At 51.9% G+C, this 27749-nt stretch overlaps 1 protein-coding gene across 10 annotated transcripts in view; it reads left to right on the forward strand.

Annotated features, from left to right (window-relative positions):
* Window positions 1–1750: 1750 nt before the first annotated feature.
* Shank1 (SH3 and multiple ankyrin repeat domains 1) overlaps window positions 1751–27749 on the forward strand; it is a 51179-nt gene continuing 25180 nt past the window's right edge. For 2 of the 10 annotated variants that reach the window (XM_006540868.4, XM_006540867.4), the window contains exons 1-15: window positions 2998–3131; window positions 5499–5796; window positions 5954–6157; window positions 6587–6658; window positions 8868–8976; window positions 9179–9330; window positions 11912–12079; window positions 12478–12594; window positions 18160–18237; window positions 18473–18539; window positions 18791–19121; window positions 19868–20061; window positions 26127–26240; window positions 26378–26453; window positions 26868–26894. In XM_006540868.4, coding sequence (XP_006540931.1) covers window positions 5542–5796; window positions 5954–6157; window positions 6587–6658; window positions 8868–8976; window positions 9179–9330; window positions 11912–12079; window positions 12478–12594; window positions 18160–18237; window positions 18473–18539; window positions 18791–19121; window positions 19868–20061; window positions 26127–26240; window positions 26378–26453; window positions 26868–26894 — 1964 coding nt within the window. In that variant the 5' untranslated portion in view covers window positions 2998–3131; window positions 5499–5541. Of the gene's footprint in view, window positions 1922–2996; window positions 3132–3819; window positions 5797–5953; window positions 6158–6586; window positions 6659–8867; window positions 8977–9178; window positions 9331–11911; window positions 12080–12477; window positions 12595–18159; window positions 18238–18472; window positions 18540–18790; window positions 19122–19867; window positions 20062–26126; window positions 26241–26375; window positions 26454–26867; window positions 26895–27749 lie in introns of those variants that run through there. The other 8 variants (XM_006540864.4, XR_003946476.1, XM_006540865.4 and 5 more) reach the window with 8 other exon arrangements.

The following is a 27749-nucleotide window of genomic DNA, read 5'->3' on the forward strand; positions in this document are numbered from 1 at the left end:
CATCCTTGGTACTGGTAGGCCTCAGCCTTGGTCCAGGAGTCTTCTCAGAACAAAGCAGGCTATGATAGGATGCCAGCTTTGGACTGTTCACTTCTCTCTGTCTTGGCCATTCCTGAGGAGGGGGCACACTGCAGAGAGTATGCTAAGGTTGCTATTATCCTGTGGTCACCGCTGACCACACAGCCTAATGAAGGGGACTCTTCTAACATTCTCAGGCTCCGGGGCTCTCCCATCCTCTACCCAGATGGCCTGTCCTGGCCCTACCAGCCCTTGTATGTGGTGCCTGCTTGTGGGGATATGTGTGAACAGCATGCATGTGTGCTGCTTAAAAGGTGTAACTACAAGATTCTCCTGCAGGCCAGGCCCTGAGCAGGTTGATGCTGGGGTGGGAGGGGTGGTAGTGAGCCCAGTGGTTCCCCCATCAAGGGAGGAGAAGGGTTGACAGTCAGAGCAGGTATCTCCAGTATGTATACTAACCAAGCACTGGCCGTGAGTAGAGAACCCTCTGCAAGCTGCCTTATCCCAGCCTAGACCACTGCAGTGGCCTCCCCTTACTCTCCCTCCTTCTACAGAGCCCCTCCAATCTGGGCTGCTTGCCTGCCGCAGCCAGAGCAATCCTTCCAAACCATAAATCAGATCACATTACTCCCCACGCCCCTGCCTCCTCACCTTCCCATCAGAAGCAGGAGAGAAGCCAAACCGCGGTCTCCTCGGTCCTCAGTGCAGCCTGCAGGGCTGGGGCCTGGGAGAGAACCGTTTTTTCTGCAGTCTCACCTCATCTCCCCTCACCCTCCATCACCACTCTGTCCTTCCTAGCCTTTTCCTCCTTCTGCAAACTCTTCCCTCAGCTCTTTCTCATTACTGAAGCCTCAGCTCTGCCCACCATGTGAGATGCTTTCTCAAAATGCCCCCTTTTCTTCTAGGTATGGTCCAACCAGTATGGGCTTGTTTATTTACATCTGTCTCTTGCAGACCAAGGCATAGATTTTGGGGCTACTTCTGTATCCCCAAATCAAAGCAGGACTTCCTAGCACCTAGTTGGTACTCAGTTAAACTGATGAATAAGACCAATGTTACAGCAGCTTGGTAAAAGGCCTTAAAAATCAGACTTTTGTGTTTAGGTTGCACCGGAGTTCTCAAGGTGTCTGCCTGAGTGCAGGCGCTGAGGGCAGTGGAAGGTTCCAATGCCAGGAGAGTAGATGGCCATGCCTTACCCACACCATGCCAGGCTCATGAGTCCTGCAGAGCTTTAGTCCCGCAGGTCCTGCCAATTCATGAGCCAAAGATCTAGGGGCCCAGGGTTTGCAAGGAAAAAGCAAAGAAGCTCAGAGAGGAGACATGGCAGCCGTATGGAGGTCACAGGTGTGGCATCATGTACCAAGGCTGCTGGCTCCAAGCAGGTACCTCACATCTGCCCTCAGCTGCTGTGAGTCCCATGAGGGGCCTTGTAAAGGAACACACCAGTTTTCAAGAAAGCCTAGTACGCAGAGGGCAGAGTGACCTTGGGCAGCCAACTGATTCTCGGAGCCTCTCGGATGCTCATCTGTAGCACGGAGGTCTCTCTTCGGAAGCTGGAGACCTCCATATAATGCAGAGGGGCTTTGTAAACTGCAGAATGCCTCATAGCCGCTCAGTGTATGTACCAGCACCAGCAGCTGTTCTCCATGGGCGCAGCTGCTCGGCACCTGGGTGGGTGCATCAAGATGAGGGCCTCTCTAAGCTGGGTACCAACTCCAGTTTATCCCAGGATGCCCCAGAGAAGCTGCAGCTGAAGACAAACTCAGAAACTATCTAGAACAACCCTCTGTAGGAGCTGGTGTTCCCTAGTGGCCCTGGGGACGCTGCTGGGCAAAGTGGAAGTCATGGCTGAAGAGGGCTGAAATATGCTGAATGAATCTGCCTTCCTCTGTGAATGTACCAGGTAGGAGAAAGCTGACTACCTGCACACAATTAGCTTTGTGTGTCCATGTGTGTGAAATTGGAGGCGTTATAGAATGCAGAAGGGTATACATCTTCAGGTATGTTCTTTGAAACACCATAGCAGGCCTGTGGAGAAGATGGAGACAGCCTTCTGTGTTCTTCACCCTTGATACCACCTCTTTATAGCTGGGTGGCCTGGGCCAAATTACTTAGCCTTTCTGTGTGCTTTGACAGGAAAGAAGTCACTGAACCTGGCACCTATAGTATACTCAAGGATAGCTGGGGGGGTGGGAGGTGTGCTGTGGGCAGGGTGTACAGGCAAACAGGCAAAAACACCTGTGATGACCAGTGGAGTGGGTGAGCTGGCTCGGACAGCACACAGGTCTGTCTACCGTGCTTCTTGTAGGTAGATCTAAGTATGTAGTTGGAGTATGGTGTAGGTCAATCTTGCAGGGTGCTGTCGGTATGCTGTGGCACAGGGGTGTGACATTGTGCATGAAGCTGGGTGTGTGTCTCTGGTTGTGTGTACTGGGCAAGCATGCCCTAAGGAGTAGGTAGCTGTGGGTATGCTTGGTTTACAGGACCAGCTTGGGGGAAGGGGTATGTGCCTCAGGTACTTCCATGTATGTGAGCTCATATGGAAAGTTGTGTGCATGTGGGGAGGGGTATGTGTGTGTGTGTCGGGGTGGAGGGGTGAAGGTACACACATTTGGGGGTACAGGACCAGAATCTATAACCCACAGTATTCGATTTGGGAACATACAGACTCTACAAATACAAATAGCACCCCACCATGTGTAGAAAGGGTGGGGAGCAATCTGGAGGAGGGGCTCCCCTAGGAAGAGCAGGATCCCACTAGGGGTACATGGGGGTGAGCAGGGGTGGAGTCTGGGTTTGAGGATGGGGCAGTGGAGATGAAGGGTGGAGGAGGGCGAGGGGGGGGGTGGAGCCGCGCGTGTGTTGGGGGGAGAATGGGCGAGGTTTGGGGGCTCAGGGAGGGGCGATATCTCTCTGCGGGCTCCCGGAGGGAGGGGAGAGGGCGGAGGGAGGGGAGGGAGGGAGAGAGAGGAGAGCGAGAGAGAGAGAGAGAGAGAGAGAGAGAGAGAGAGAGAGAGAGAGAGACCGGGTGAGGGAGAGACAGCGAGTGCGAAAGAGAGCGAGCCGGGTGGCAGTGGAGGCGCCGACCGGGACTCAGCAGCCCCGCCAGGCAGGTAAGGGCACGGGACACTACAGGGTGGTTCTGGGGTAGGGTGCAATTGCGAGAACTGGGGTTGCGGGAGAGGGCGGAGGCGCCCCGGATGTCCTTGGCCTGGCGCCGGCTCCGGCCTGGGTGTACATTTAGGGTGTGTGTATGGGGGGGTGAGGGTGTGGAAGGTAGCATGGCCCCTAAGGGTGACATCAAATTGGGTTGCGACCTGGTCCCGAGTGCCCCGTCCCAGATCGTATCCTTGCTAGGAGGGTGTGCCCCATCCCCCACGTGCTGCGCCCCCTAAGCCGAACTGGTCTCGGAGGCTCTCCGGGGCCAAGACTGGGTCTTGGTCCCCGCCTCCCAACCCGGCTCGGCCACTCCCCCGCCTCGCCCACCCCAGCACACCTGGGCCCCTCCCCTAGGTCACCCTGGTCTCCAACCACTCCAACCCAGGGTCTGGGCCAGAGCCTCCTACGACGCCTGGACCCGGCGCCCCTTCCAGGCGTCTGTAGTTCCTTTCCACCCGCGCCTCGCGTGCCCATCGCGCCTCAGGTTCCTTCTCCGCAGGCCGGCGCGCCCCCTCTGCTCCCGCCCCCAGTCCCAGCTCCCTCTCCCGACCCAGGGCTATTCTTTCACCAACCTCCCTGCTCCCGCCTTCCTCCACCTCCATTCATTCTCCCCGGGCCCGGCTCCTGGCCACGCCAGCCGTCCCCTGTCCCCCCGCAGCCTCTCAGGGCACCCCCTCTCTCCCCTTAGCCACCCCCCCCCCTCGCCGATTCCTCAGCCCGTCTCGGTACCAGCTGCGTGCCAGCTATTCTTAGCCGCCGAGCTTTTGATTCATGCCGCCCCGGCGGAGTGTGCCCGCTCCCTCCCTCGAGGCCGGAGGGGGAGGGGCCCCGAGCTGTCCTGGGTGTTGGGGCAGTGGAGCCCGCGCTATAGGGGACCTAGCCTTTGCTGACCTTTTATCCCACCTGCCACCCCTTTCCTGCAGAGCTGGGGCTGCAAAGGGGATGTCAGCCAGGGTCAGCCGAGGGGGAGTGGCTGAGGTCACACTGCCAGGCGGGATGTGGTGTAGGGCGGTCAGCAGACTGAGCTGGAGGCCCGGGTCTCCTCCCCAGCCCAGCGGGTTGAGCCACAAGGCAGGGTACCTGGGATGGGGTGCTTCAGAGCTCGGTCCCCGCGAGGGGGAGGGTTCCTCAGCCCGTGGTTAGACGCCTGCTCGCCTACAGTTCTTGGAACTCTCTTCCTTAAACATTTCGTCTTTCCTTCCCCAACCCTCCCTCCCCCCAGCCCATCCCCACTCCCCCAAAGTCAGCAGTACCCTCCACTGCTTCCCATCTCCATGGCAACGGTGCAGGAGCCGGGCCTGGTGTGGGGTGGGAGGGACCAGACCAGACATTCTGCTTTCCGGTTCTAGAGTGGGGAGTAGGGGGTGGCAAACAGGAGAGAAGAGGACCGCATTTGGAATGGAGCCACCCCTCAGTAGGCCACTTTGAGAGGGACGACCCTCCCCATCTCCTGGTCCCCATATTGTTGCAGCTCACTTCTTAGCTTCCTCCCCAGACACCCCACCCAATCCAAATTCTCCTCGGTGGAGCCTCCAGTACCAAGCAGTGCCAGCCCACCCACCCTGCTGTGCCATTCCTGAAACACCCACAGGTCACCTGCAGCTGCCCACACCCACCCAGGCCACCACAGCTTGTCACCTGGACTTTCCAGCCAGAGCCAGGGCCAGCCTCCCTATCCACCCACACATCCTCTTCACACGCCCCAGTAACCTCTCATCATGGGTCTCTTGGGCCCAGCTCAGGGGAACTTCTCTTTTCTGTTCATCCACCCCCACTCGTGTCCCTCCATCCCCTACAGGGACAGCTCATTCCCCAGCAGCAGCCCTCTAAACATGTGGTCAGCCACACTTCAGTGAAGTCACCAGCTCTCGGGCACCTCCTGCTGCCCCAGGCTCAAAACTCACACCTCCATCTCACCTTTACTATAAAAGTCAGTCTCCACCTCCCTGGGGTGAAGGGGCCAGGCTCCGGCCAGGAGGGCAGGATGCCGGGGTGGATTGGTCCACCTGTCTGTCCTTAGCTAATTTTAGCTTCATTTTTTTGTAGTTTGACAAAGTGGGCCACTAGCTCCCGCGGTGATTCTGTGATTTCTAGGACACACTGGGTCAGCCACAAAGTGGAGCGCAGGGGGGTGGGGGGCTGCAAGCAGGGCCAAGGACAGGGAGGAGAAAGGTGCCAGGAAGGCTGCAGAGGTGGTGCAAACTTGTCTGTGCAGGGGGCTGAGGGCATGTCTAGTCTCCCTTGGCTGCCCCTGTGTCTGTCCACTGGTACTGGTGGCCTCTGAGTGGCTCAACAGTGAGGATCACCCTTGCTTTTCTCAGCTGCCTGTGATGCTGCTGTCCCCCGTCGCCCCGTGGCCCCACGATGACCCACAGCCCCGCGACAAGCGAGGACGAGGAAAGACACAGTGCCAGCGAGTGTCCCGAGGGGGGCTCAGAATCGGACAGCTCCCCAGACGGGCCAGGAAGAGGCCCCCAGGGGACTCGGGGCCGAGGCAGCGGAGCACCTGGTAACCTGGCCTCTACCCGAGGCCTCCAGGGACGCTCCATGTCTGTCCCTGACGACGCCCACTTCAGCATGATGGTTTTCAGGATTGGCATCCCTGACTTGCATCAGACGGTGAGTGGTCACTCACCTGCCAGCTGACAGACACATTGGCCAAGTCTTTCCCCACTCTCAATCCCAGATCTAGCTGGAATCTTATTCCTTTTCCAACCTACCCTTGACCCTCATACCCTTGACCCAACCTAGCCCCAGACATCCTGTCTCCCACCAGAAATGCCTACGCTTCAACCCAGATGCCACCATCTGGACAGCCAAACAGCAAGTACTCTGTGCCCTGAGCGAGAGTCTACAGGACGTGCTGAACTATGGACTGTTCCAGCCAGCCACCTCAGGCCGGGATGCCAACTTCTTGGAGGAGGAGAGGCTTCTAAGAGAGTACCCTCAGTCCTTTGAGAAAGGGGTACCCTACCTGGAGGTAAGGGCACAGAACTCTTAACAGAAGTCATTCCCTGGAACTCATCCACTCCAACTCCAAAAGAACTCCCCAGTGGGCTCTTCAAGACTTCCCAGAGTCCAAATCACCAGCTGAGTTGCCTCTGATGGTGACCTTTCCTCTCCCTAAACTCCTTATGCCATCAAATGAGGGAATCCCAACTACATAGTAGTTCTAGAACATTCCATAGATGGGGGGGGGGGCTGTCCCATGCTTATACTTATAAGGTAGGGATTATAGTGCCATAGACCTTAATGACCCAGTACTCTTGGAAAGGTCGCCCCCACCTACGGCCATTTCCATGCTAACCCTGAACTCATTCTGGGAAGACAAGAGGAGGGTCAGACATTGCTCCCCAACAAAGAATCTAATAAGTCTGTGTGTCCCCTCATATTCTACCCCTGGCCTCAGTTCCGCTACAAGACCCGAGTCTACAAACAGACCAACCTGGATGAGAAACAGCTGGCCAAGCTGCACACAAAGGTGAGAATGCCTGCTACCCCCCAGCACCAGAGCACCCTGTCCGTTGCCTTCCTTCCCAGTTTCTGCCCAGCAACCATTCCCTCTGCCAACACCTCAATTATGCCAAGTCCCCGTTTAACTTTGAGGGTGCATCCTGTCTGCAGACACCCATTCATCTTCATCACACTCCCTTCCCACTGCCCTCTATGGCCTCACCTGCCCAGACTGATGCCATCTTTGCCTGGTATGGTCATGGGTGCTGGTGCTGGTGCTGGTGAGTGAATGGATGGGCGCACATGTGGAGGTCAGAGGACAACTTGGGGAAGTCAGTATTCTCTTTTCACCATAGGGATCCTGACGATGGAACTCGTGGTCAGACTTGGTGGCAAGCACCGTTGCCTGATGAGCCATCTCACTGGTCTGACCTTGTTTAATACAGTCTTTTACTGCCTCACGGCCTAGGCCAGACTAGCTGACCAGGAGGACCTGGAGAAATGACTGTCTCCAACTCCCCAGCACTGTAATTACAAGTGCACACAAGCACCCCTGGCTCTCTTACGTGGGCTCTGGTGAATCAAACTTGGGGCTCCATCCTTGCATAACAAGCTTTACCCCTAGCCCTCCGATCTGTTCTTTTAACTCTACCTTCTCTGCTCGGGAGCACTTAGGGCCCTTTTCTTACTTAGTGCATCAGCCAATTGTCTGCCTCGATAGTATTTCATAGACATCCACAGTTCCCCAGACCTGTGCCTGTATCTCCACAGGCTTTGCTCTTTTTTTTTTTCCTCAGCCACATTTATTCTATTTGGTCCTTTTCCTCCTGACCTTGTCTGCTCTGGCCCTCTAGGAGTTGAGAGGAAGTTAGGAGGCTGATCTGGCCAGAGGGAAATAATTCTTGACATTTAATGGGAAGAAATTCCCTGATCGGTTTTTCCTCCAGGCTTCTCTCTCCCACACTATCCACCCCGATCTTCCCCGCCCCCTCCGTGCCTTCTCCTCCCTACCTGTGCCATCCACTGTGGGAGCCAGTGGCCATGTATGGCTCCTTTGTACATGTGACAGGTGTGAGCTGAGTCACACCGCAGAAAAAAACAGCACAAAAATTCCACTGCATCCGTTTCCAACATTTATTTTATTTTTAATGGTGTGTGTGTGTGTGTGTGTGTGTGTGTGTGTGTGCATGTGAATGCAGCCACCCAAAGCAGCTAGAAACGTTAGAAGCTGGCATTTACCTGCCATTGGCAGGTGCTGGGAACTGAACTTGGGTTCCTCTGTAAGAACAGCAAGCACTCTTAACAGTTTAAGGCATCTCTCCAGCCCCCATAATATACTTTTAAAATTACGTCCATTTCTTTCTTATTGTATGTGTCTGGTAGGGGTGGGGTTGCATGTTCATGTCATGGCTCACATGTGGAGGTCAGAGGATAATTTCTAGAGCTCAGTTTTCTCCTTCTCTATGTGTGTTCTGGGGAATCAAATTCAGGTTAGCAGGCTTGGCCACAAGCACCATTACCGCTGAGCCATCCCACCACCCCCAGGCCATGGGATTTTAATTATTTTCTTATGGATTGTGTATCAAAACAGTGACATTAAGCATATATTCCTTTGAGAACACCTGTCATCAGTATGGATTTCAACACAATTCACAGTCTCCCTTTGTCTTAGAGCTTTTATTGCTGTGAAGAGACTCTAATAAAGGACAACATTTTATAGGGTCTGGCTTACAGTGTCAGAGGTTTAGTCCCTTTTCATCACGGCGAGAAACATGGCAGCATGCAGGCAGACTGGAGAGGTAGCTGAGAGTTCCACATCCGCATCAGACATCAGGAAGAGAGAGAGAGTGAGCCACTAAACATGGCTAGAACATCTGAGGCCTCATCCCCCCAGGGACACACTTCCTCCAATAAGGCCACGATCACTCCAATAATGCCGTTCCCTGTGAGCCTGTGGGGGTCATTTTCATTCAAACTACCCTTTGTATTAGAATATTACTTTTTAGATGGGGTCTCCCTGTATATAGCCTAGGTGCGTCTAGAACTCACCATGCTCCTGTCTCTGCCCTGAGCACTGAGACAACTGACATGACCCCACCACACCAGACTTCCTTTCTGCCTTTGCAAAGGGTTGGCTGTGTATTTCCACTGGGTAGTGCTGGCTCTCATTGCAGCTTTCTTCACTCAGTCTCCCTGATCTCCCTGACACCCCCTGTCTTTCTTTGTACATGATTTAGACTGGGTTGAAGAAGTTCCTGGAATATGTGCAGCTTGGGACGTCTGACAAGGTGGCAAGGCTGCTGGACAAGGGGCTGGACCCCAACTACCACGACTCAGATTCAGGAGGTAGGAAGGGGTATGGGCCATGAAGGACTGGGGTGAGGAGCAGGGTTGGGTAGAGAGGCCGGGGACACCACCTCAACCCCAGAGGGTGAGACCGAGGGACCAAAGGTTGTCGGGGGGAGGGTGGCTGAGCTAGGAGGCCAGGGGTAGAGTCTGAAAGTGGAGGCAAAAGGTATGCCTCTGAAGGTCTTCTCTTGCCCTTCAGAGACACCTTTGACCCTGGCGGCCCAGACTGAAGGCTCAGTAGAGGTGATTCGGACGCTGTGCCTGGGCGGGGCGCATATAGACTTCAGGGCCCGGGATGGCATGACAGCGCTTCACAAAGCTGCATGTGCCCGGCACTGCCTGGCGCTCACGGTGAGGCTGCTGTAGTCCCCAGATGTGGGGCCCTTTCTCCTTTCCCTTCTATTTTTCCAACCCTACTCTCTTCAATTCTGATCAAAAGAATTCCCCTGATGTAGATACCTGTAATCCTAGCACTGGGAAATTCAAGACTGGCCTAGGTTACCTGGCATCCCATCTCATTGCTCCCCAACCCAAACTCCCTCTATGTCCCTACCACAAAGTCTGTCCCACACACTGACAAGCACACAGTTCCCCAGTCAGTCTTCCAGATGCCCCAGCTTAGTCTACAAGTTGGTGGTGACTGAGCCCGGGTAAATCCCCTCCACTAAAGCTTCCTCCCTGAGCATTCAGAATGGCCCCCTTCCCTCTGCCCAGCCAATGCACACCCTATCTCCGCTTTCCCAAAGTACCTGCCGTTGAGGGCCCTAGAACACAGAAAGGGAGCCCCTGCTGCTTGGGGAGATCATCTCCAAGCACAGCTTTAAAATCGCCCCTCCCTTCATCCTTCCTAGCCTAGCACTTCACCTCCCAACACACACATTCTCTCGCGGACAAATCCAGACCCTTCTCACACCTAAGATGCAAAGCACACCTTCCAAAAACCAGATGTGGAGGCACAAGCCTGGCATCTCAGCACTGGGGAGGTAGAGGAAGGAGGGTGAGGGGTGTAAGGTCTTGATAGCCAAGATCTGGACACACACATACATACACACACACACACACTACAGAGTGAGTTTGAGGTTAACGGTGGCATCATGGCATCATGAGACTCTCCCATCAAAGAAACAAAAGGTGCTTTCCCAAACAAATTAGCCCTTTGTGCCCAGAAAAATGCACAGAACAAATTAGTATGCAGTGTGTGTGTGTGTGTGTGTGTGTGTGTGTATGTGTGTACATAACAGGCACATGCATGTGGAACCTATGAGCAGGCATGTACAAGTGTGGAAGCCAGAGGATAACCCCAGCTACCAATTCTCAGGAACCAGTCACGGTATTTCTCCAGATGGGGCTTTCACTGGTACTCAGGGCTGCCCCATTAGGCTTGTCTGGCTGGCCAGCAAGCCCCAGAGATCCACCTGCCTCTGCCTCTCCAGCATTGAGACTGCAACCGTGTGCCACTTTTTGACATGGATTATTGAGACCAAGCTGGGGCCTTTATGTTTACATGACAAACACTTCACTAACTGAGCTGTCCACCCCCCACCCACCCACCCCCACCCCCAGCCCCTGCATACAGTCTTATTTTAAAATATTCTTTTTTCTTCTGTCTCTGTCAGGTCAACTGATCCCTCTTTAGGCATAGGTTAGGATAGGCTGATTCCAAAGACTGAGACACACCCATATTCACAGACGCCCCGGTTCACTGATGACTCCTCTTTTCACAAACACTTGGCACGAACAATTGCTGTTTATAGCCAGAACCAATGGATATTGTTTGCATTTTTGTCTGTCTGTCTGTTTGTCTGCGTGGTTTCAGATCTTTGCTATCAAGCCCCTTAACCACTGCTCACATCAGGCTGTCTAGTTTTAAATTAATTAGAATGGAATAAAATTAAAATCGAACTTCCTTGGACTCAACAGCCAGCCAGGTACTCATCGCCCCCCTGTGGCCACCATGTTGGATGACACCACTGGGGACAGTTCACTGTAGTATCCTGCTGCACAGAGCTGCTATGGGCTCTCTGCACAGGGACAACTGTCACACTTGTTCTTATACAAGCTTAGATTCCTCCCCTCTCTGCACCCTTCCTCTCTTTCCCCTAGAACTCCCACCCTGAAGGATGCTGGCTCGACATGGGTTCACCCCAGTCTTGCCTTTCCTAGTCTTCTGCCCTGGGTGTCTATATAGCGCTCCTGCACTTGACTGGGGACATTCTTAACACATAGACCTCCATCCTTCCATCTGTCTTCCCTACAACTCTGCCATGAATTAAGACGCCTTTGGTCGTGGACATCCTCCAGTGGCTCATCGAGAGTCACCCACTAGAGAAAGGTTGAGCTGCATGTCAGAGCGGGAGGGTCCTGTGACGCCATCTGCCTTGTCTTCTCATTGTTCTTAACGGCTAGGACTAGTGCAGATTGGGCAAAGCCTGGCTCAGAGTCTACGGACTACCAGAGGGGCTGGAGAGATGGCGTAGTCAGTGGAGTCTGTGCAAGCATGAGAACTTGAGTTCAACCTCCAGCACCCAAGCAGAGAAGCAGAGCGTGGTGGCAGGTGCCTGTAACCTCAGTGCCAGGGGGCAGAGATAGGAGGACCCCGGGTCTCACTAGTCAGCTGTTCTATCTGGATCCATGAGCTCTAGGTTCACTGAGAGGCTCTCTCAAAAAATAAAGTGAAGAGCAATTCAAGAAGACACATAGCATTGATTCCTATGTGCTAGCATTCACATGTGAGTGCATTCATGGGTGTTCACGCTTGCTCATGTACACACACACACACACACACACACACACACACACACACACACTCATTGAAGCAGAAACGAGACAGATATGAGCCTGTATGTGTCATTCAAGGCTTACCTCCCTACCAGCCCCTTGAAACTAGAGCTGCTATCTGACCTTTCTTCCTGAGTTCTCTGTCCCTCCTTAGGCACTTCTGGACCTTGGGGGCTCCCCCAACTACAAGGACCGACGAGGGCTGACCCCCCTGTTCCACACAGCTATGGTGGGGGGAGACCCCCGCTGCTGCGAGCTACTTCTGTACAACAGGGCCCAGCTGGGCATTGCAGATGAGAACGGCTGGCAGGAAATCCATCAGGTATCCAGATTCAGTCCCAAGTACTGGGGAGAGCTTGGATACCTGGGCTCTGCAGCATCCAAAGGGATGGGATATCAAAGAGATGGCAGGTTTCCTTACAGAGAGGGGAGTGGAATTTCCTCAAAGAGGAAAAGGCAGAAAGAACTCCAGGAATAGATAAATGGATGAGGTTGGTTGCTTGATTCACCTGAAGGGCCAGCCTGGGGTATTTATACAGCGAAGTAACTGAATGCTTAGAGTCAGGAAGCTAAAGTCCTGGGTCTCTGAACAAGAATAGAGACAAAAAAAAAAAAAAAAAAAAAGAAGGGGACATGGATGCAGAGATCCCTGACCTCAAGGAAGAGGGCCTTGGATTCAGATGAGGTCTAACCAGGCCCATGCACTCCCTGTACCCTCAGGCCTGCCAACGAGGGCACTCTCAGCACCTGGAACACCTGCTCTTCTATGGGGCTGAGCCTGGAGCCCAGAATGCCTCAGGAAACACGGCCCTGCACATCTGTGCTCTCTACAACAAGGTCAGCTCAAGCAATGTCTACCTGCCCCTTCAAAGGCACTTGCTTCATACCAGTTCAAGCCCTCTCCACTCCAACTTCCTATCTCTGCAACCTCTGCTCATTTACCATTTTCATCCATCTATCCATTCACCTATCTACTATCCACTCATGTATCCATCCATCTACCCATTCATTCATCCACTCGTCCACCCACTTATCCATTCATCCACCCACCCACTCATTATTCACCCATCTACCCACCCATTCATCAGTACATCTAGAAACTCATCTACCCATCCATCCACTTATCTATCTATCATCTACCCACCCACCCATCTACAAACCCATCTACTTATCCATCCATCCACCTATCTACTCACACATCCATCATCCACTCATCATCCATCTACCTATATACTCAGTTATCCATCCCTCTGTCTACCCACCCATCTACCCACACATCTTTCTCCCATCCACCCATCCACCTACTCATCCGTACATCCACTCTCATAAACCCATCATCCATTCATTTATTCATCTGCCCACCCATCATCCATCCATCCATCTACCCACCCATCATCTACCCATCCATCATCTACCCACCCATCATCTATTCAGCCATCATCCACCCATCTGCCCATCATGCTTAATGAGCTTCTTCCCTGTGTCCGGCTCCAAGCTTTATACTGAGCTTCTGATCTAATCCTTGGTGCTCAGTAAAGTTATGGAGAATCACGTTCCCTTGAGAGCCATGTTTGGACTTGGGTGGAGGTGGGTTTCTGAAGGATGTCAAGACAGCAGAGGCAGATGAGTGGAGCAGAGTGCTCCAGGAAGGGAGCACAAGCTGTGTACAAGACAAGAGGCCAGGCAAGTTCAGTCTGCAGAGGACAGAGCTGTGAACACAGTAAAGCCTGGAGGTGAGAGTGTTGTATATTTAGCAATTTAATGTTGTATGGAGGGTCCCTCTCCAGGAATTCTGGGGAAAGATGATCTGTAAAAAGGAGACAAAGCTCTCACCAAATGGGTCTGCTGCCAGCAAGAGCTGAGACCCCTTTGCCACCCAAGTACCAAGAGACCCCCAGGTTGGCCAAGCCTCTTGGAGCTACAGCCCCCACACAGCAAGATTCTTGCCCTTGAAGAGCTGCTTGGGGGACTTCAGGGTAGGGAGGGCAGCACCTGCTGGGATGCTGCTGATCTGCTCCCCCCCTTCCTCCAGGAAGTCTTCCAAAACAGCCCTAGCCCCTTCTGCCTCCTGAGAACTCCCAGTGCTGGGGATATGGCGGGTATCCAAGTGCCGCCTTGTGGCAGCGAGCAGGATGCTCAACGCCAAGGGAGGACTGGCGTTCCTTAAACCCAGAAACACAGTGCTGGCATTTCCTTCCCGCTTGCTGCTGCTGTCTCTACTGCTCCTCTGTGCCAGGTCCTCTGACTCTGAGGCAGGTGCTTGACACAGAGAGAGAAAGCCCCAGCTCCACACACTCAGGAAGAGCCCGAACAAGTGCCTTCCACTCTCTGAGGCTTTGTCCTCCCTGAAATGGGAACCGTGTCAGCTGATTGAAAGGGATGAGTGGTCGCGGACATTAAGTATTCATCCCTAGAAGACAGCCGTGATAATAATTGTTATTATTAGTATCATCATCAGTGTCAATTGCCAGGATGCGGTCAGAGGCTGGCATCCATCTGAGCAGGGAAAATCGAGTGCAGAGAATTATACAGCAGCCACTAGTCCCCAGAGAGGGCCAGATGAACATGCTGCTTTGCCTTCTTCAGTTTTCCCCCACCAACCCCCACCATCTGTGAAATGGGTCAGTCGTGAATATCCTTCATACAAAAGGTCAAACAGGTGAACATTCTGCTTGCTATCAGACCCAGTAGATGATTAGCAAATATGAGCTCATCACCCACTTCGCTCCCTGCCTCTGCTCATCCTGGCCATCCAGCTGCCTGTGGGTACATCAATAAGCCCATTCACCACCTATCCTCTACCCACTCACCCACCCAGCCGCCCATCCATTCAACCATCCACCTACTCACCATCTATCCGTCCTTCATTCACCTAATCACCCATTCATCCGTTACCAATGCATCTATCTATTCAGCCACACACCCACTCACCCATCTATATATGCTTCCACCCATCTGTCTGTCCACCTCTCCACCACCAGTCAATCTACCCATCCATTCATCTACACATTGACTTATCCATCCATTAATACACCCATCCACCTGTCCATCCATCTGTTTACATACCGGTCCACCTAGCCATCTATCCATTCATCTTTCTGCCCATCCATCCATTATCCACCCATCCATCCTCCTGGCAAAGGTCAGATTTTCTAGGCTATGGGCCTCTCAATGGTGGGAACAGGATCTGGTAGATTCTGGTTCTATCCCAACCTCCCAGAACATGGCAATTATTTTACATCCATGCATCCATCCCTGAACCCATCCCTCCATCTATTTATATACTGTCTGTGCATTCATCCGCCTATCTGGCCCAGGTCTGACCTTCACCCTTTGCTGTCTGTCCCCTTAACCCTGCAATATGTACATGTAGCCCCTGCTGGTGGTCCAGTCTGTGTTTCTCTCTCAAGAGTGGGGAGAGATTCTCCTAGACTGCTCTGTCCCAAGCCGTCACCAAACAGTAATCCTCACTGCATTGTGTGCAGTGAGCAGATGAATGAATGCATGACAGATTGAATGAGTGATGGAACTGTGGATGGATCTCCAGCAGAACTCTGCACAGCTCTGGGCTCAGAACTCTTGACAGGTGGCTGCTGTTTTTGACAGATTGAATGACTCAACAAATGAATGAATAATTGAGTGGCTTGAGCAAATGAAGTTTGATTGGCAGCTCCACATCTTCCATCTTCATCTCTTCCAAGTGCATTTCCTGAGCACCTACTGTGTGCTTGAGCTACTCACTAGGACTTGGACATTTAAACTTGGTCAGGCACAGGAGAGACTAGGAAGCTTGAGCATCACACTATGGCCCCATTGCCCCTCGAGGTGGACTGTGGGGAGTATGAAAGCATGAAAAAAACATACATCTGTGGTAGCATGGGAATATGCAGCTATACATGCACGAGGTTGTACATGCTACACACAACACAGTCAGGCACAAACTGGACTTGCTTTGTTATCCAGCAAGTGATGTTAGCAGTCAGACCCAAACAGACAGACACTAGGATCTGGAGACCAGGGTCACACCCTGCTTGCTCCAGTGACTGGCTGCAAGGGTTTAGGCACGAATGTTGCCTGCTCTGATCCCATCCTGTAGAATAGGCCTGAATTGAGTGCAGAGTATACACTTAACGGGGTTCCTATGAAGAGGGTATAATAAAGAGGCACTTCAAAATTCACGTTCAAGGGAGCCAGAGTGGAGTGGAACTGCAGGCCGGTGTAGGTTTGTTCAGGCCAAGACAAAGACCAGATGATATTCTTCCACTGAGTAAATGTTCCCGGACAATCCCTGTAGGCTGGGCACTGCTGAATGAGGTGTCACGCACCCATGCCTCTGTGGTACCTACCGTGGAAGAGAGCCGGTAACATAGAATATGGGATCTCTGGCATACAGTGTTCTGAAGGAAATGGGTTAATATTGGCTTAGAGAACACTTATCTATGCAAGAGTGTCAGAGAGAGAGAGAGAGAGAGAGAGAGAGAGAGAGAGAGAGAGAGAGAAGATGTGAACGACTCCTGTCAGCATTCAGCATTCAGACTGAACAAGCAGATCTCCACGCATGTGAAGCCAGCATGGATTGCACAGCTAGTCCAGGCTATCCCAAGACCCTGTCTCAGGCAAAGAACAGAAGACGGATCAGTGAGGGAAAAGCTCTCTGAAAAGATGGTGCCTTAGTACAAAACCCAAGTGAAGCGAGAGTGTGTCGTGTAGAAATCGATGGATGGTGAATTCCAAGAAGCTCTTTAGATCAGTAGGTACAAAGACCCTGGAGCAAAGGTTTTCCCATTATGGGAAGAAGTAGCCAGCATGGTTGGAGCAAGGGAATGTGGTATTGAGGTTGAGATGGAATGTGGTATTGAGGTTGAGATGGGCTAGCCAAGTGGGTTGTTTGGGTGAGGCCTCGGGTCATGTCAGAGACCTAGTTCAGCTCAGAGTGATAGAGAGTGCTACGTGACAGATAGGAATGTATATGTCCCCCATTATCTCCCACGTGGCCCCCTACCCTTTGTGCTGTGTATACTATTCCTTCTAAGTCTGGCAGAGAGTGCAATCAAGACAGACCTAGGGCACTGGGGATGATGGCTTGGAGCTTAAAAGCACTTGCATGCAAGCATGAGGACCTAAGTTCAAATCTCAAGAACACACACACACACACACACACACACTGATGTAGTATGAATATGTGATCCCACTTCTCCTATAGGGAGATGGAAAGTAGAGACAAAGAACCTCCCCTCCGAAACAAACAAACCTCATGGGCCAACTATGATGACATGGACACCATCAGACAAGAGTCTCAAACATTTCCTCCTGACCTCCACGTAGGCAGTGTCCCTCACAGAAACACATTCACACACCACACACATATCGTTCCCACACACAGACACACATGCACAGACACAGACCAGGAACGGAATCTAAGGTCAATCCTTTACCGGCGGCGTGACCTTGAACGATGCCGAGAACTTCGTTTCCCCATCTGTGAGATCACCACGGTGATTTCTGCCGGGCAGGCGACTCGGTGAGCTCCTTTCTGAAGCTTGGTGACTGGCACACAAGCAAGAAGCCCTTCAAAGAGCTCAGAGGTGCTTCTGTCCACACAGGACACTTAGCCACGTCTGGAGCCCAGCCCCCTTAGCAGGAGACAACTTGTGGAGTCTGGTGGTAGAAAGGAGAGATACTCAGCCCCTCACAGGGTGGAGAGAACAGTATCTGCAACCACAGCTCAGACCTCTCCTGCCCTAAAATGTCCCTTAGAAAAAGGTTAGCTGCCTCTCCCCAACGCAGCAGACACAGTAAGGGAAAGGAAGCAGGCAATTTTGTGTCTGCAGCAGATTTTATTTAACCTGAAGTTTCTACAAGTATTATCACTTCAATATGAAATCAACATAAAATTACTAGGGGTATATTTTTTGCATCCTAAGTCCTTGAAACCCCATATTTATTTACACACTGTATTGTGTGACACGCAATGCTACAGAACCTGCATGTGTTAGGCAGCCACCCTACACCGAGCCATTTCCCTCACTGGGGGACTCTAGGCAGAGGCTCTGCAACTGGTCTACATCGCAAGCTCACTTTTTACTTTTTATCCTGAGACAGCACTTTGCTAAGTTGCCCATGCTGGCCTTGACCTTGTAATCTCCTGCCTCAGCTTCTGAAGTAAACTAGGATGACAGACGTGAGCCACCAGGCCTAGCTTCCCAGTGTGTTTTATGTACATAGTCCATCTCTCCTCCGACTGGCCGCATTTAAAGAATGACCTGCCTTGTCGAGGGGCTGCTGTCCCCGTGCTGGTTTAGGTCAGAGTATTTCTGAAGTCCCCAGCAACACAGCTCTGTTACTCACTCTAACTTACTATTCATTTTCCTCTCCTCCTGGACCACTGGCTGTCATGCTCAGGAGACCTGTGCCAGGATCCTCCTTTATCGTGGAGCAAACAAGGATGTGAAAAATAACAATGGACAGACACCCTTCCAGGTCTGGGGTTCTGGGTTAATCGCCAGTGCAGGGACTGGGAGAGGGACACAGAAGACCAGGGGCCAAAAGCACTACCTGTGAGGGATGCTGCATGGTCTGGGAGAAGGAAGAGGGTCGGTGGGGTCAGTGATGTGGATGGAGGGTTGATTGAGTGGGAGGCCGGGATAGAGGGGTTCAAGATGCCACCTGTCCGTGCTCTCTCCTGAGCATCCACCTCCCGGGACCCCTCCTGCAGGTGGCTGTGATTGCTGGGAATTTTGAGCTGGGGGAACTGATTCGTAACCATCGGGAACAGGATGTGGGTGAGTGAGAAGAAGTTAGGGTAAAGGAGAAACTGAGGGTTCATATTAGGGAGTACAGAGTTGGTGGCCTGATTGAAGGGTGTCAGGATGGCACATAGATGTTTGGGGGGGGATAACTCAGCGGGTCACCACCCTCACTGTCTCATCTCTACCTTTCTCTCTCTCCCTCCACCGCTTGCCCTTACGGTTCCCACCTGCCTCTGTTTCCCCATCCTACCTGCCTGCCCCTGACCACCACTGTTCGCTCTCAGTACCTTTCCAGGAGTCCCCCAAGTATGCAGCCCGGCGTCGGGGACCCCCAGGCGCAGGGCTGACTGTACCCCCAGCGCTGCTGCGAGCTAACAGTGACACGAGCATGGCGCTGCCTGATTGGATGGTGTTTTCGGCCCCAGGGGCCTCATCCTCTGGGACCCCTGGCCCTACCTCAGGATCCCAGGGCCAGTCACAGCCCTCGGCCCCCAGCACCAAACTCAGTAGTGGGACCCTCAGAAGTGCCAGCAGTCCCCGAGGAGCCCGGGCACGCTCCCCGTCCCGGGGGAGACATCCTGAAGACGCCAAGAGACAACCTCGAGGCCGGCCCAGGTAGGCAGGACTAAGCCCCGCCCCCCAAACTTGCCATTCTAGAGCCCACACAGCCAACCCAGCTGTCCACCTTCTGTCCCAGGAGTGGTGGGTTCCATACCTACCTGCAGCTCTAATTGTCTCATGAGTAAAATGAGGGCGTTAGGGTAGGTACCTCACTCCTGGCATGGTAAGACAGAACCCTAGAAGAAAAAGGCCGCAACCTATGAGGACAGACAGATGGCAGGGTGAAGAGAGAGGAAAGAGAGCAGAAATAGGGGCTTGGGGTGGGCATGGACTTTGGAAGCAATATACAAGGCTGTGTACGAGTCCAGGGAGGGAGCTCTGGGAGCTGAGAGGACAGGAGAAGAGGCCGTTTCTGCGGATGTCAGGAAGAGGAGGCCCACCAGGTATGTCTCAGGTCCCAAGGAAGTGGAGAAGGCTGGGAACAGTTGGCTGTGGCCTTGGACCTGCCCCAGGAGGAAGCTAGGAGTCACTGAAGGCTCATGAGCTGTGCGATGTGCCAGAGCAGCTTCAGGAAGCTGAATCAGACTGTACTTGCAGACCGTGGGAGGGGTGGAGCTGGGAGCCTTAAAATGGGAGTGGGGCGTGCATCTGGTCTCCCAAGGACACTAGAGCTTGGAAAAGCACTCAATCCCTGTCCCCACCCTGATGCTCTGCCTTACTTCCATCCAAGGACGCCTGTCCCTCCAGAAGTGCCTTGTCCCTCCACTCTCCCCTGCCTCTCACAACTTCTGTGTATGCAGCTCCAGCGGGACACCCCGAGATGGGCCGGCTGGGGGAACTGGGGGCTCAGGGGGCCCTGGGGGCTCCCTGGGCAGCAGAGGCAGACGTAGGAAGCTCTATTCAGCGGTACCCGGTCGCTCCTTCATGGCGGTGAAGTCCTACCAGGCGCAAGGCGAGGGGGAGATCTCTCTGAGTAAAGGCGAAAAGATCAAAGGTGACAGAGTGGGGCTGGGTGGGGGCAGGGTGAGGGGAAGCTCAAAGACCGCCTGTGCCCTCTGCACTCTGGGGACTTTAAAGAGCCCTGAGAGGCCCCTTTTGGCTTGGAGGAGAGAGAGGCACTATATGGGACAGTGTGAAGAAGAGAGGAGATGAGCATGGATTGTCCCATGTGTGAATGAATGTTTGAATGCATGTGGGCACATGTGTGTGCTGGTGTTTGTGCATGTGTGTAGTGTGTATGGGGAGGCCGGAGGTTGACATCAGGTGTCTTCCTCAGTCAGCCTCCACATTTTCTTTTTTGTGAGAGAGAGGGTCTCTCACTGAACCTTCACTGACTCAACCAGGCTGGCTACCTGAACCAAGCAAGCTCCAAGAACCTACCTTTCTCTGCTTCCCTGCTGGGGGTTACAGATTCTCACAGCTGAATCTGACCTTTCACATGGGTTCTAGGGATTCAAGTTCAAGTCCTTAAGCTTGTGCACAAGGTCCTTCGTCTCCTGGGCCATTTTCTTGGCTCCCAGAGCTTTTCTTTTTGAGGCAGGGTCTTATGTTGCCCAAGCTCTTCTCAAACTCACTTAATAACACAAGTTCACCTTGAGCTTCTGCCTCCACCTCCTGACTGCTGGAGTTACAAGTTACCATGCCTGGCCTTCTCTCTGGAGGACAGTGACCATAGCACATAGACTGCAGCCTTCAAAGCATGAGCAGTGTGTGTTCCTGGATAAACGGGTACCTTGGAGATAGAGAGTCATGTGGAAGGCAATGTAATTCAGAGCAAACAGGGTAATTTTCTACCAGATTCTAGCCTGCCCAGGAGCTCTGCAGTGTGGTAGCTGAGCAGCAGGGCTGTTTGCATTCAAAGCTTGGCCCCACCACCTCTTAGAGGAAAGAGTTCTAGCAACCAGCTTCTCTGAACCTCAGTTTCACTGTCTTTAAAATAAGACTCTAGGGAGAATCATGACCGTCACTAAGTCTCTTAGGCCCAGGCTTTGATGGTGCATGAGAGCCGGCCTTCCTCCACATAAGCTCTCAGAGGCAGACTAGAGGTGGCTGGACAAGCAAGGCCAGTCCTTCCACGGGGCATAGATATGAGGAAGGCCTTCAAGGGTGTTTAGAGGTCCTCATCCAGCAAGATGGATCTTTTGTGGGCTAGTTGTCTATCTTCCCATAAAAGACAAGGATAGGAAGGTCAACGGTGTGTGTGTGTGTGTGTGTGTGTGTATCTATTATCTATTATGTCTATATTGTCTGTCATGTATGTATGTCTCATGTATCTAGCTTACAGTCTATCTATTAGATTTATCTATATTATGTACATATCAATCCATCATATATCTATCTCCTTATTTGTATATCTAGCAATCTATGCAGATGTCAGTCTTGAGGTAGTCTCACGCTGTGCCCAGCATAGCCTTGAACTCACTCTATAGCCAAGACTTGTCCTAACTGTCAACAGTCTTCTTGCCTTAGCGCCCTGAGTGCCAGGATGGTATAGATGAACTAGCATGTTTTGGTTTTCGAACATTCTGTACCATTTATGTAGCAAACTCTTCCATGGTCTCTTTGTATCCTCAGCTACTAGGGTGCTTCAGGTTTTAGGGATATCTGGATATCTTATCCATTCAGTTCACTTAAGGTCATCTGGCCTCTCTCAAAGCACCATTTTCTGTCAAGTCCTTCATTAAAAATGGTGGGAGTTTGTTTGGTTTACGTGTGTGCGTGTGCATGTGTGTGTGTGAATATGTATGGTGAATGTGGAGGCCACTGTCTGGCTAGTTCTTTTTTTTTTTAATTTATTTATTTATTATATGTAAGTACACTGTAGCTGTCTTCAGACACTCCAGAAGAGGGAGTCAGATCTCGTTACGGATGGTTGTGAGCCACCATGTGGTTGCTGGGATTTGAACTCCGGACCTTCGGAGGAGCAGTCAGGTGCTCTTAACCACTGAGCCATCTCACCAGCCCGTCTGCCTAGTTCTTTGAGGCAGAGTCTAGGCTGAAAGCCCCAGCAATCCTGTCTCCACCCATCTTATCTTAGAACTGGGATTATAGGCATGCATGGGACACATAGCTTGTTACATGCATGCTGGGTCCTGAACTCTGGTCCTAATGACTGTGCACAAATGTTCTTAACTACTAAGACACCTCTCCAGCCCTTCTTCCCTTTCTGAGAACTTGTCTGGAGGCTCTAGCAGGGGACTTCAAATATCCACATGCTCTTGATTGAAGAATGGCTCTCCTCTGTGAGGAAAGGCCATTCTCCTAGTCCGAGTGCATACTTCAAGAGAGATGCACATGGAGCAGTAAGGGAGGAAAGAGATACCTGCCTAGCCAGCCAAGCCAGCCAGTCCATCCAAATGAACCCTGGAAGTCAGTGGGATGAGACATGTCACAGTGGGGCTGCCTTCACATCCACTTCCACTACTTTTTCAATAATAGTTTCAGTTTATATGTATACATGCTTTGTCTACACGAACGTATGTGTACTATGTGCATGCCCAATGCTATGGAAGTCAAAAGAGGGCATCAGATCCCCTGGAATTGAAGTTACTGATGGTTGTGAGCCACCATGTGGATGATAAGAATAGAACCTGGGTCCTTTACAAGAGCAGTCCGAGCCATCTCTCCAAGCCCCACCTCCCTATTTGTTTGAGACAAGGTATCTCACTATGTAGCTAACTGGGAACTCACTGTGTAGAGCAGGTTGTTTTTAGACTTGTAATAATCCTCCTGTATCAGCCTCTGGAATGCCAGGGTTAAAGACATATGCCCCCATGCCCAGCCTCTTCTGTTCAAGCCCCTTGATCGCTGTAGGTGTTCCTCTAAGGGCGGCTAATCTAGAAGCTCTTCTAGGGCAGGAACTTCATGGGTTGTGTCCAACTGTGTCTGTCCTGGTACTTGACACTTGATCAGCACTCAGTATGTGTTTTGTGAGCAAATGATTGATCTCAAGCAGTCAGGCATGGCAGAACCAACTGAGAGCCCAGATCCCTGGATGCCCTCTTGTCTACCCTCATCTATGACCTGGGGCTTTCACTCATGTCATTGCCCTGTATCTTCGGGAGCAGGGGGAGGTGTGTAGGGAGAAGTGTCAAGGAGCCACATGGCAATTTCTTTGTCATCTGAGCTATGGTGGAGACTTTTCAGTGTGGTCCTCAGTGTGTGTGTGTGTGTGTGTGTGTGTGTGTGTGTGTGTGTGTAAACTATATATACAGTTGTGTGCTTATGTATGTAGAAACTAGAAGTCAACCTTCAGTGATGTTCTTTAGGGCCAATCCTTCTTGCTTTATTGAGACAGGATCTCTCACGACCCTGAAACTTGTCAAGTAGGCTAGGTTGGATGACCTGCAAGCCCTAGCAATCTACTTGTCTCTACCTCCCCAGCCATCAGATTGCAGTGTGTACCACTGTGTCCAGTTTTCATGGTTCTAGGGATTGAAGTCAGATTCTCAGGCTTGTGAGGCAGGTACTTCATCTACTAAACTACATTCCCAGTTCTTCAGCCTCTTCTTTCTTCTTCTTCTTCTTCTTCTTCTTCTTCTTCTTCTTCTTCTTCTTCTTCTTCTTCTTCTTCTTCTTCTTCTTCTTCTTCTTCTCCTTCTTCCTTCTTCCTTCTTCCTTCTTCCTTCTTCCTTCTTCCTTCTTCCTTCTTCCTTCTTCCTTCTTCCTTCTTCCTTCTTCCTTCCTCCTCCTTCCTCCTCCTTCCTCCTCCTTCCTCCTCCCTCCTCTTCCTTCTTCTTCCTTCTTCTTCCTTCTTCTTCCTTCTTCCTCCTTCCTTCTTCTTCCTTCTTCCTTCTTCTTCCTTCTTCTCCTTCTTCTTCCTTCTTCTTCCTTCTTCTTCCTTCTTCCTTCTTTCTTCTTCTTCTCTTTTCAGTAGTTAGAATTGAGGAGGCAAGCACTCCACTATTAAGCCAAGCGTTCCAGCCCCTCACTGGGGGTTCTAGGCAGGGGCTCTACCACTAAGCCACATTCCTAGCCTTCACTTTTTTATTCTGAGACAGCATCTCAATAAGTCACAAAGATTGACTTTGAACTCACTCTGCAATACAGGCATCTCTTAAATTTTCAATCCTCCTGCCACAGCCTCTTGAGAAGCCTGTGCTACCAGCCCCAGCTTGCCTCCAGCTTTTTTACCCAGAAAGAGTTGGAGAAAATACTGAAGATACAGAAAAGACAGTGTGTCTGTTGCTATTAGCATCATTCTCTGAATGGGAATTCAGAGAACTACACAGGCTTGGGTTAAAATCCTGCCCTGCCAGTGACTACTAGCCTTCTAATCTGGGGCAGATGGCAAGCGGCATTAGCTCTCTGTGCTTCGGTGTCCTTGTCACTAAATATCCCTTCCCAGAGTTCTGGCCTGGAGTGAGCTCTCAGTGTCCTTGCCATCTATCTTTGCTTCAACACCAGATACGGAACAGAATGGTGATGGGTGGCAAGACAGGTCCACTAAAGGGCTGAAGTTGTCACTGCTTAGAGCAGTGGGAGGGGGGATGCCAAGAGAGCATCCTATGGCAAGAGGGGCAGAGTTGGGGAGGAGCTGGGCAGAGACTTCAGGGAGCAGCAGGGCTAAGAGTGGGCACAGCTGTCTTCAGAAGAGCCAGCGGAGCCACGGGGCTTTGGGGGCTTAAGAAAACACTCCACTAGGTTGTAGGTGGTGACCAAAAGGGACAAGGACCAAGGGAGGACGGTGCCACAGAACCTAGTCTGCTCCCCAAATCTACCTGATATGCACCTCTTATGTTAAGGAAGTTCACATTTAAGAATGTCCCAACTTAGCTCCCCATCATGGTCTCCCCCATTTCTCAGACCTTAGGGTTTTTTGGGGGGTTTTGGTTTTGGGTTTTTGTTTGTTTGTTTGTTTGTTTGTTTGTTTTTGTTTTTGTTTTTTTGTTTTTTGCTTTGAGGCAGGGTCTCTTGTAGCCCAGACTGGCTTTGAACTCTCAAGTACTGAGAATGACGTTCAAGTCCTTATCCCTCTGTCTCCAAGCCTGGGGGTATAGATGTGTACCACCACAACAGTTTTGTTTTGTTTGGAGTTTGGAGTGTGATATATGCATACTTTTGTACAGGTGCACATATTCAGAGGGCAGAGGAGGGCTCTGGGTATCCTGCTGTATCACTCTCTGACTTATCCCCCTTAAGACAGGGTCTCTCACGGGGCTTGGAGCTGGGCTAGGGGTCAGCAGACCCCAGGGATCTTTCTGTTTCCTAACAACAGTGTTAAAGTTGTGTGTGGCCACACGCAGTTTCTGTTTGACCTTAGCTGCTGGCATCCAAACTCTGGTGCTTAGGGTTGTACAGTACATTCTTACCCACTGAGTCATCGTACCACTTCCTACCCCTAAGTTTTTGTTTTGATTTTTGATAGGGTCTTGTGATATAGCCCAGATTAGCCTGGAAATCACATACACAAATCCTGCACCAGATTTTTCTTTTTAGGGTTTTTTTTTGTTTTGTTTTTTTGTTTTTATGTTGTGTGTATGAACCTTTTGCCTGTTTGTGTGTCTCTGCACCACTATAAGCTCCTGGGGCTGTAGTCACAGACAGTTGTGAGCCACCATGTGGTTGTTGGGAATCAAATCCAGACTCTGGAAGAGCAACCCGTGCTCTTGGCTGCTAAGCCATCTCTTCAGCCCTCATTCTTCTTGAAGGATATCTTTGGGTCTTGGGACAACAGGACAGTGTGCACCAAGTGTATTGGGAGCAAAAGAGAAGCCCAGAAACCTCAAGAAGGGCCTGGGGTTCAGTTGTTAGAGGGATTAGCTAGCACACACAAAGCCCTGGGTTCAATTCCCAGCACCACATAAACTGGGTATGGGGTGCATGATGTCACTCCAGCATTGAGGGGGTGAAAGAAGGTGGATCCAAAGTTCAAGGTTGTGATCAACTATAAGTGAGTTTGAGGCTGACCTAGAGTACATGAGAACTTGTCTCAAAAATATGGTGGGGCAGGGAGAGGAAGAAAAAGAAGAGGAGGAGGTGGGGGAAAGAGAGGAAAAAGAAAAAGAAAATTTAAAAAGGCAGCTTAAAACATTTCCTTGTTCCCACTGTCCCATCCAGTGCTCAGCATCGGGGAAGGAGGCTTCTGGGAAGGCCAGGTCAAAGGTCGAGTTGGCTGGTTCCCTTCTGACTGCCTAGAAGAGGTGGCAAACCGTTCCCAGGAGGGAAGACAAGGTAACAAGAAACTTTCTCCCTCATGCCCTACAGTCTTCCTATCCCTCCTGCCCTGCCTGATAGGAGTGGGGCGCACAAGTCGGGGAGTAGGCTTTGCTGTTTACAAAGTAAAGGCTCAATGCTTTATGTCCCTGCAGAAAGCCGAAGTGACAAGGCAAAGAGACTCTTCAGGCATTACACAGTGGGCTCCTATGACAGCTTCGATGCCCCAAGGTAAATGTCCTCACACCCTTAGGTGCCCCACCTCTCCCAGCTCCCTGCACACTGCACACTTGAAGCCTGCTTCTTTTCTTGGTCAACTTGGAAGCCAGGAGAAGGCAGAATTCTGTTAACGTAACAGCCCCATCTCAAATCTGCTTCTGGCAGCCACTGAGACCATCTAGTGTGGGCTGGGTGTGTCTGGGGCCCTGGGTTCTTGTGTGGGGACTGGTTAGATGCCCTGGTCTTCTTCCTGTTTCCCTGTCTGTGTGCAGTCTCATACTGTTGGACACATGTACATCCTGTATGTCACACCAGTGGGTGGTGGGGGAGGCAGGTGGAATCAATATGACCCCATGGGTGGGGACAGAGAGAGGGGCACACTGACACCTGTCCCCTCCTTGGCTGCTGGCTGACTTGCTTCTGAAGTCTGATCGATGGGATTGACTCAGGGAGGTGAGAGGGGCGGGGCAGGGTGGGGATTGGGCCAGGAGGGGATGCTTGTATATGGGGGGATGAGAATGTGTTTGTGTGCATGACCAGAGTTGAGGGGTCCCAGCGTGTGGGCGTGTCTATACCAGTGTGCATGACGCATCCGCGTGCATGCATGGGCAGAAGGCCCTTAGTCGGATCACTGTAAATAACCCTAACGAAGGCTGTGTGCTACAGCCCTCGGTGCATATGGGTACATTTGTGTCGGTGTTGACTGCGTGGCTGGCTTTGCAACATGTGCGCTTCTCTGACTGTGGGCAAGCACTGCCAGAGGTGTCCATGTGTCTGCTCACACGTGAACAGGTGACAGATCTCTCTACACACCCCGTGTCACTGTGTGTTCTTTGGTGGCCCCAGTGTGCGTATGTCTTCTCTTCTATGATTGGTCTGAAATTCAGAACCTGGAATGCTGAGGGAGGGAAGGGCAGAGGAGGGGCCTCAGGGCTGTGCTCTGGAGAAGGAATGTCATAATCCAAGATCTAACCGAGGACACCCTCCTCTGCCACCCCATCCCACCCCAATCCAGGGAAGGATCTTCCTGTTCACAGTATCCCTCCATTAAATGTATCCAAACCTGTGTCTGTGTTCTGGCCAGTGGGGGGAAGGTCTGGGTTGGGGGAGGAGAAAGGAAGGGGTGGTTGACAGGGTGGGGCTTGGGTGCCAGTCACCCTGTGCCCCAGGGTCTGAGGCAAATCATCTTGTGCCTGTTCACGGGGTATGTCTCTGGCTCTGGGTCCTGGGTGAGTATGGAGGCTCCCTCTACCCCAAGTCAGCCTCTGTCTGGGGATTCTGACCTGGGCCTGCCTGGTCTTGCAGAGG

The sequence above is a fragment of the Mus musculus genome, chromosome 7, assembly GCF_000001635.26.
Source record: "Mus musculus strain C57BL/6J chromosome 7, GRCm38.p6 C57BL/6J".
NCBI lineage: Eukaryota > Metazoa > Chordata > Mammalia > Rodentia > Muridae > Mus > Mus musculus.